This window comes from Colias eurytheme, chromosome 18 (genome assembly GCF_061535395.1).
Source record: "Colias eurytheme isolate Ceu_HAF_F1 chromosome 18, ilColEury1 Martin Lab GWU primary, whole genome shotgun sequence".
NCBI classification, from domain to species: Eukaryota; Metazoa; Arthropoda; class Insecta; order Lepidoptera; family Pieridae; genus Colias; species Colias eurytheme.
The window spans coordinates 10,713,756-10,723,006 of NC_142997.1; the positions used below are offsets into that span (position 1 = coordinate 10,713,756).

At 48.4% G+C, this 9,251-nt stretch overlaps 1 protein-coding gene across 1 annotated transcript; it reads left to right on the forward strand.

Annotated features, from left to right (window-relative positions):
- Window positions 1–8,618: 8,618 nt before the first annotated feature.
- On the forward strand, window positions 8,619–9,216 carry LOC149900938 (uncharacterized; the record flags this gene model as incomplete). The annotated part of the gene is made up of 1 exon (XM_090112737.1): window positions 8,619–9,216. A coding segment is annotated over exon 1 (598 nt), but the record flags the coding sequence as incomplete, so codon positions are not given.
- Between the last annotated feature and the right edge of the window lie 35 nt (window positions 9,217–9,251).

The window sequence follows — 9,251 nt, forward strand, 5'->3', positions numbered from 1 at the left end:
GGTGAATTTCTGTGTGTGTTTTTTGGTCGGCATTGTGTCTCTGCATGTCTGTGTGATTGCTTCAGTGTATCTGTCTATTGCGTCATCTATTTGTTGTGTGCTGTGTATTGTGTCTATGTCTTGTGTAGTTAATTGTCTGTCCGACATCAGCTGGGTCATTTTCTCATGAAACTGAGTCCAGTTTGCCTTGTGTGTGTTAAATATGCGTGTAGTTCGTATTATGTTCGTGCCTGTGGATTTATGTTGTCTGATGCCGAAGGATATGCCGTTGTGGTCCGAGCTCGTGAGACTCTCCTCAACCCTCCAGTTGTCCACTCGGTTCAGCAGATCGTCGGAGCACGCTGTCACATCCACGTAGCTAGAGTACCTTTTCCCACCTCTGATGGTATCGAACGTAGGGATGTCCCCGGTGTTGAGTATGTGCATTCCCATTTCTTCCAGTACAGCAGACACATCTCTTCCTCGCGAGTCTTCCACTTCGCCACCCCACCACGGGCTTTTTGCGTTCGCATCACCTCCCAGGACCATCCTATGGATACCCAGCTCTCTCCCTATCCGCCTAAGATGGTCCAGGTAGAGCCCCACTGGTTTATCGGGCTCGAAGTAGAAGGACACTACAATCATCTCCCAGGCTTTGGTTCTGAGAGTGGCCACAACGATGTTGTTACTGCTAAGGCGTGTATGTAGTTCGACATCCAGTGTGTCGTCGAGTACTACAATACACGCCTTTACTGCTCCACCCCCTTCCCCTTCGCTCTGGAAGATCCTCACTCCATTGTATGTCCTCATACTTTTCGCCCCACCAACGTAGGGCTCTTGCAGCAATGCTACGCATGCCTTACGCTTGGTGGCTTCGAGCAGTAGCTCCCGTGTGGCGATTTGGCTCCGCTGGAGATTTGCCTGCAGCATTCGGTACTGGAAGGACTCACCTTGGGCAACCCTAGCAATACGCTACCGCCGATCTGGCCAGAGCATCCCACCTCTTTCTTTCCGTACACTCTCTGTCAAAGGCGCTGTGCTCTGCGCTGCCTTTCTTAGCCTTTATGCAGTTGATGCATTGAGGCACTTCTCCCCGCAGCCACTTGTCGCACTCGGTCTTCATGTGAGGACCAGCGCAGTGGCTGCATCGTTCCTTCTCCTCCCTACACATTCGTCTCGTATGCCCGTACCCAAGACAGCGCGAGCACTGCACTAACGGACTTTGATCCATCACTTTCACTCTACTTAGCCCTATATGGGCGTATCCTTCACTCGTGCATCTCTTCCATACCTGTGGACTCACCCTGGCCACTACGTGGTTCTGGAGGTGGTTCCTTGCTTTCATCACGTACGCTACTTCTACCTTTCTCTCTTCCCCCTTCAGGCCCTCAAGGATGCTTGCATTTTGATTACTGAATGCTGTGACGAAATCGTCAACTTCGCATTTCAGGTTAGGTTAGGTTAGGTTAGGTTAGGTTAGGTTAGGTTAGGTTAGGTTAGGTTAGGTTAGGTTAGGTTAGGTTAGGTTAGGTTAGGTTAGGTTAGGTTAGGTTAGGTTAGGTTAGGTTAGGTTAGGTTAGGTTAGGTTAGGTTAGGTTAGGTTAGGTTAGGTTAGGTTAGGTTAGGTTAGGTTAGGTTAGGTTAGGTTAGGTTAGGTTAGGTTAGGTTAGGTTAGGTTAGGTTAGGTTAGGTTAGGTTAGGTTAGGTTAGGTTAGGTTAGGTTAGGTTAGGTTAGGTTAGGTTAGGTTAGGTTAGGTTAGGTTAGGTTAGGTTAGGTTAGGTTAGGTTAGGTTAGGTTAGGTTAGGTTAGGTTAGGTTAGGTTAGGTTAGGTTAGGTTAGGTTAGGTTAGGTTAGGTTAGGTTAGGTTAGGTTAGGTTAGGTTAGGTTAGGTTAGGTTAGGTTAGGTTAGGTTAGGTTAGGTTAGGTTAGGTTAGGTTAGGTTAGGTTAGGTTAGGTTAGGTTAGGTTAGGTTAGGTTAGGTTAGGTTAGGTTAGGTTAGGTTAGGTTAGGTTAGGTTAGGTTAGGTTAGGTTAGGTTAGGTTAGGTTAGGTTAGGTTAGGTTAGGTTAGGTTAGGTTAGGTTAGGTTAGGTTAGGTTAGGTTAGGTTAGGTTAGGTTAGGTTAGGTTAGGTTAGGTTAGGTTAGGTTAGGTTAGGTTAGGTTAGGTTAGGTTAGGTTAGGTTAGGTTAGGTTAGGTTAGGTTAGGTTAGGTTAGGTTAGGTTAGGTTAGGTTAGGTTAGGTTAGGTTAGGTTAGGTTAGGTTAGGTTAGGTTAGGTTAGGTTAGGTTAGGTTAGGTTAGGTTAGGTTAGGTTAGGTTAGGTTAGGTTAGGTTAGGTTAGGTTAGGTTAGGTTAGGTTAGGTTAGGTTAGGTTAGGTTAGGTTAGGTTAGGTTAGGTTAGGTTAGGTTAGGTTAGGTTAGGTTAGGTTAGGTTAGGTTAGGTTAGGTTAGGTTAGGTTAGGTTAGGTTAGGTTAGGTTAGGTTAGGTTAGGTTAGGTTAGGTTAGGTTAGGTTAGGTTAGGTTAGGTTAGGTTAGGTTAGGTTAGGTTAGGTTAGGTTAGGTTAGGTTAGGTTAGGTTAGGTTAGGTTAGGTTAGGTTAGGTTAGGTTAGGTTAGGTTAGGTTAGGTTAGGTTAGGTTAGGTTAGGTTAGGTTAGGTTAGGTTAGGTTAGGTTAGGTTAGGTTAGGTTAGGTTAGGTTAGGTTAGGTTAGGTTAGGTTAGGTTAGGTTAGGTTAGGTTAGGTTGGTTAGGTTAGGTTAGGTTAGGTTAGGTTAGGTTAGGTTAGGTTAGGTTAGGTTAGGTTAGGTTAGGTTAGGTTAGGTTAGGTTAGGTTAGGTTAGGTTAGGTTAGGTTAGGTTAGGTTAGGTTAGGTTAGGTTAGGTTAGGTTAGGTTAGGTTAGGTTAGGTTAGGTTAGGTTAGGTTAGGTTAGGTTAGGTTAGGTTAGGTTAGGTTAGGTTAGGTTAGGTTAGGTTAGGTTAGGTTAGGTTAGGTTAGGTTAGGTTAGGTTAGGTTAGGTTAGGTTAGGTTAGGTTAGGTTAGGTTAGGTTAGGTTAGGTTAGGTTAGGTTAGGTTAGGTTAGGTTAGGTTAGGTTAGGTTAGGTTAGGTTAGGTTAGGTTAGTTAGGTTAGGTTAGGTTAGGTTAGGTTAGGTTAGGTTAGGTTAGGTTAGGTTAGGTTAGGTTAGGTTAGGTTAGGTTAGGTTAGGTTAGGTTAGGTTAGGTTAGGTTAGGTTAGGTTAGGTTAGGTTAGGTTAGGTTAGGTTAGGTTAGGTTAGGTTAGGTTAGGTTAGGTTAGGTTAGGTTAGGTTAGGTTAGGTTAGGTTAGGTTAGGTTAGGTTAGGTTAGGTTAGGTTAGGTTAGGTTAGGTTAGGTTAGGTTAGGTTAGGTTAGGTTAGGTTAGGTTAGGTTAGGTTAGGTTAGGTTAGGTTAGGTTAGGTTAGGTTAGGTTAGGTTAGGTTAGGTTAGGTTAGGTTAGGTTAGTTAGGTTAGGTTAGGTTAGGTTAGGTTAGGTTAGGTTAGGTTAGGTTAGGTTAGGTTAGGTTAGGTTAGGTTAGGTTAGGTTAGGTTAGGTTAGGTTAGGTTAGGTTAGGTTAGGTTAGGTTAGGTTAGGTTAGGTTAGGTTAGGTTAGGTTAGGTTAGGTTAGGTTAGGTTAGGTTAGGTTAGGTTAGGTTAGGTTAGGTTAGGTTAGGTTAGGTTAGGTTAGGTTAGGTTAGGTTAGGTTAGGTTAGGTTAGGTTAGGTTAGGTTAGGTTAGGTTAGGTTAGGTTAGGTTAGGTTAGGTTAGGTTAGGTTAGGTTAGGTTAGGTTAGGTTAGGTTAGGTTAGGTTAGGTTAGGTTAGGTTAGGTTAGGTTAGGTTAGGTTAGGTTAGGTTAGGTTAGGTTAGGTTAGGTTAGGTTAGGTTAGGTTAGGTTAGGTTAGGTTAGGTTAGGTTAGGTTAGGTTAGGTTAGGTTAGGTTAGGTTAGGTTAGGTTAGGTTAGGTTAGGTTAGGTTAGGTTAGGTTAGGTTAGGTTAGGTTAGGTTAGGTTAGGTTAGGTTAGGTTAGGTTAGGTTAGGTTAGGTTAGGTTAGGTTAGGTTAGGTTAGGTTAGGTTAGGTTAGGTTAGGTTAGGTTAGGTTAGGTTAGGTTAGGTTAGGTTAGGTTAGGTTAGGTTAGGTTAGGTTAGGTTAGGTTAGGTTAGGTTAGGTTAGGTTAGGTTAGGTTAGGTTAGGTTAGGTTAGGTTAGGTTAGGTTAGGTTAGGTTAGGTTAGGTTAGGTTAGGTTAGGTTAGGTTAGGTTAGGTTAGGTTAGGTTAGGTTAGGTTAGGTTAGGTTAGGTTAGGTTAGGTTAGGTTAGGTTAGGTTAGGTTAGGTTAGGTTAGGTTAGGTTAGGTTAGGTTAGGTTAGGTTAGGTTAGGTTAGGTTAGGTTAGGTTAGGTTAGGTTAGGTTAGGTTAGGTTAGGTTAGGTTAGGTTAGGTTAGGTTAGGTTAGGTTAGGTTAGGTTAGGTTAGGTTAGGTTAGGTTAGGTTAGGTTAGGTTAGGTTAGGTTAGGTTAGGTTAGGTTAGGTTAGGTTAGGTTAGGTTAGGTTAGGTTAGGTTAGGTTAGGTTAGGTTAGGTTAGGTTAGGTTAGGTTAGGTTAGGTTAGGTTAGGTTAGGTTAGGTTAGGTTAGGTTAGGTTAGGTTAGGTTAGGTTAGGTTAGGTTAGGTTAGGTTAGGTTAGGTTAGGTTAGGTTAGGTTAGGTTAGGTTAGGTTAGGTTAGGTTAGGTTAGGTTAGGTTAGGTTAGGTTAGGTTAGGTTAGGTTAGGTTAGGTTAGGTTAGGTTAGGTTAGGTTAGGTTAGGTTAGGTTAGGTTAGGTTAGGTTAGGTTAGGTTAGGTTAGGTTAGGTTAGGTTAGGTTAGGTTAGGTTAGGTTAGGTTAGGTTAGGTTAGGTTAGGTTAGGTTAGGTTAGGTTAGGTTAGGTTAGGTTAGGTTAGGTTAGGTTAGGTTAGGTTAGGTTAGGTTAGGTTAGGTTAGGTTAGGTTAGGTTAGGTTAGGTTAGGTTAGGTTAGGTTAGGTTAGGTTAGGTTAGGTTAGGTTAGGTTAGGTTAGGTTAGGTTAGGTTAGGTTAGGTTAGGTTAGGTTAGGTTAGGTTAGGTTAGGTTAGGTTAGGTTAGGTTAGGTTAGGTTAGGTTAGGTTAGGTTAGGTTAGGTTAGGTTAGGTTAGGTTAGGTTAGGTTAGGTTAGGTTAGGTTAGGTTAGGTTAGGTTAGGTTAGGTTAGGTTAGGTTAGGTTAGGTTAGGTTAGGTTAGGTTAGGTTAGGTTAGGTTAGGTTAGGTTAGGTTAGGTTAGGTTAGGTTAGGTTAGGTTAGGTTAGGTTAGGTTAGGTTAGGTTAGGTTAGGTTAGGTTAGGTTAGGTTAGGTTAGGTTAGGTTAGGTTAGGTTAGGTTAGGTTAGGTTAGGTTAGGTTAGGTTAGGTTAGGTTAGGTTAGGTTAGGTTAGGTTAGGTTAGGTTAGGTTAGGTTAGGTTAGGTTAGGTTAGGTTAGGTTAGGTTAGGTTAGGTTAGGTTAGGTTAGGTTAGGTTAGGTTAGGTTAGGTTAGGTTAGGTTAGGTTAGGTTAGGTTAGGTTAGGTTAGGTTAGGTTAGGTTAGGTTAGGTTAGGTTAGGTTAGGTTAGGTTAGGTTAGGTTAGGTTAGGTTAGGTTAGGTTAGGTTAGGTTAGGTTAGGTTAGGTTAGGTTAGGTTAGGTTAGGTTAGGTTAGGTTAGGTTAGGTTAGGTTAGGTTAGGTTAGGTTAGGTTAGGTTAGGTTAGGTTAGGTTAGGTTAGGTTAGGTTAGGTTAGGTTAGGTTAGGTTAGGTTAGGTTAGGTTAGGTTAGGTTAGGTTAGGTTAGGTTAGGTTAGGTTAGGTTAGGTTCCCGTGTGGAGTTTCTGGTCTCCCATCGGGCGCGTCCTCAGGTGGCGGATAGGGGAAGGCCTCCCAGATATGGGGGGTACCGGTGGTCTTGCCGGCGCGGACCAAAATCAGCGTGGAGGAACTCGAGGGCTACCACGTCCTCGTTGCAATCTCTGCTTTGCAGAGAAATTGCTGGGTTTGTTTTCGAACAGTGCTGCTTTTGCGGCGAGGTATGGCGACCAGTGGTTGCGGACGATTTAGTCCTACTGGACGACGGGCTGCTTTGCAGCGATGGATGGCGGTTGTATCAATCGCGGCGCGGCGGGCTGGGCGGCAGGCTTTTCTGTCGCCTGGTTAGAGGCTTCGGCCTCCCGTCGGGCAACCTGTTATCCGTCGTAGTGTTGTTGTCACGTCTAGCAGCTACGACGGACCAGGAGGCTTGCCTTAATCGGCTGGCCTGAGAGGAAGGACACCTCATCAAAAACCCTCAAATCCGCGTTGTAGTCCAGCGGCGTGGATTTCCTGTCCTTCCTGGACAGTTTGGCTCGGGAGAGCGTGAGCTTTTAGCTGTGTACACCCATGGATACCGCCCGACCTCCATGGTGTAAAAGGGTTATCCGGGTGCAGGGGGCACCGCCCGGATGGACGTTTTATATCCCCCATACTCGTGGGAACAAAAATGTCCTTTAACTCTGAACCGATCAACGACGACTTTAGCAAACACACAATTATGGACACTGAAAACTTCTATGACCTCGAAGACACTGACGGAAGTATGTCTCCGGCGCGTGTCGAGACAAGGCGGGGCAGGGCTGTGCTGCGTTCAAGCTCCAGCTCTGTCAACAGCATCATAGAAACGGATGGAAAAGACAGGCTGTGGCGGAAGCGGACGCTGGACACCAGCTGTTCTGGTTCCGACACAGAGGATGGCACAGGGGTTTTTACATCCCCATTTATTAAGACCACCTCAAAAAGAGGGAAGGGCCGCCCATCGGGTTCAAGCGCCACTCGGCGCGAGGCCACATTCGATATGACGAGGTTGCGTAAGAGGGAGTTGGAGGCGCAGGCCGAGAAGGAGGTTGCTGAGTGCGCCGAGCGCATTGAAGTGGCGCAAGCTAGCGCTCCTCTCCCTCCCATTCCAGCAAAGACAAACACGTCGGAGGCTCTCAGTCGCCGCATTGCCGATGACCTGGCTGCAATCGTGAAGGTGATGACCAAGTCATCAAATCTCAAGGGCACTTTCAAAAAGGCCTTGAAATTGGCCCACGATGACATTGAGCAGTCAGTAGCTCTATTAGAGAAACACACTGTCTCTGAGGAGACGAGATTGCTGCAGGCAGCCAATTCCCGCCTACAGGCGGAGCTCGACTCCCTGAAAAGGGAACTCCAAGAGGTGAAGGCCTCTCAGGGCTCGTCGCTGCCTGCTCAGCCCCAAGATTCGGATATCTTGCGCCAGGTCGGAGCAATGATTAACGCGAGATTTGAGGCTCTAGAGGAGCGTCTGCTGCCGGAAAAGCGCATAAGACCTCCACTGGCGGCAGATAGCAGGAAAGCGGCAAAGGCGGCTGAACAAGCGATGGCTGATGACCTCGCACCGCCCCCTCCATCAAAGGCGAGGACATATGCAGGTGTTGCGGCTTCATCGCAACCCGGTAGATCGGTGTCTGGGCCCGCAATTAAGAAAACCGCGAAGCAGACGGCGGTCCCAGCTTTGGAGATCGAGGCAACCTCGAAGAAGAGGAAAAAGAAATTGGCGAAGGGGAAGGAAAGGGTCCCCGTGCAGCCTGATCCGGCGGGTTCAAAGCCCCCCAGAAAAGATACGCTGGCCACGTCATCCGGCCTCCCGCAGCAGCCGTCAAAGGTCGGAGAGTGGACTGTGGTCGGAAAGCGAGGAAAAGAAAATAAGGGGAAAGGGAAGAAGCCTGCGGCTAAGTCCCGCAAGAAGAAGTCGCGAAAGCTCCACGCTCCGAATTCCTCGGCTGTCGTCCTTACCCTGCAGCCGAGTGCGAAGGAGCGTGGCGTAACCTACGCCGGTGTTTTAACGGAGGCGCGGCGTGGAATAGACCTCGCCGAAATTGGCATCAGTGCAATGCGTTTTAAGCGCGCTGTCACTGGTGCCAGGATACTAGAGATCCCCGGTGCTACCAGCACCAAGGAAGCGGACTCCCTTGCCGCCAAATTGCGGGAGGTCCTCGGTGAGGATAACGTTAAGGTGTCCAGGCCGGTCAAGTGCGCAGACCTGCGAATCACTGGCCTGGATGACTCGGCCACAGTCGAGGACATTGCGGCTGCGGTATCGCGCGCAGGGGAGTGTACCGCGGAGCATGTGAAGTGTGGTGGCCTGCGCACGGGCCCCCGAGGTGCTGTATCAGCCTGGGTTAGTTGCCCGGTGACTGCGGCGAAGAAGCTGGCGCAGGCGGGGCGCGTAATGGTTGGGTGGGCTTCGGCGAAAGTCTCTCTCACCGAGCAGAAGCCCCTGCGCTGTTACCGCTGCCTGGAGGTGGGCCATGTCAGCGCCACGTGCTCCTCGCCGACGGACAGGAGTGCCACTTGCTTCCGCTGCAGTGAAACAGGCCATAAAGCTGGTGGATGCGATGCCGCCTCCGCTCGCTGTGCCCTATGCACGGAGGCAAAGCTACCGGCAGAGCATCGGCTTGGAAGCGCAGCCTGTAAGGCCCCGAAGCCTAAAAGAGGTGGAATGCGGAAGCAAGATGGCGCTCCAACGCCATCACGCTCTGCTCCGGTGCCTGATGAGGTACCGCAAACGGAGGCAGCCATGGAAACGCAGTAATGGCCCCACTGCGTTTTCTACAGGCCAACATCAACCACTGTGCCAGGGCCCAGGACCTTTTACATCAGAGTCTGGCAGAGTGGGAGATTGACGTGGCGGTAGTGTCTGAGCCATACAATCTGCCCCCCCGGGATAACTGGGTGGGCGATCTGGATGGCTTGGTGGCGCTGGTTGCTCAAGGCGACACACAGCTTGAGCAAATCATAAGGCGACGGGGATGCGTCTCGGCGGTTGTCAATGGCTTCACCGTTGTGGGGGCGTACTTCTCGCCGAACCGCTGCCTCGCCGATTTCGAGCAGTTCTTGGTTGAGCTGAGGGATCTGCTAGACTTCGCACAACCTCAATCTGTACTTCTGGCCGGGGACCTGAACGCCAAGTCGGTGTCTTGGGGCTGCGTGGCAAGTGATATACGTGGCTCGACACTCGCTGACTGGGCAGTTGCGTCGGGACTGACGGTTGTTAACCGTGGAGCAGAATTAACGTGTGTTCGGCAGAGGGGTGGATCCATTGTGGATGTCACGTTTGCGAGCCCCCCTCTCGCTCGTCGTATACAAGACTGGAGGGTTCTTTTGGACGTGGAGACGCTCTCGGATCACCGTTATATCCGGTTTAGCGTCTCCACGCCCTCGACG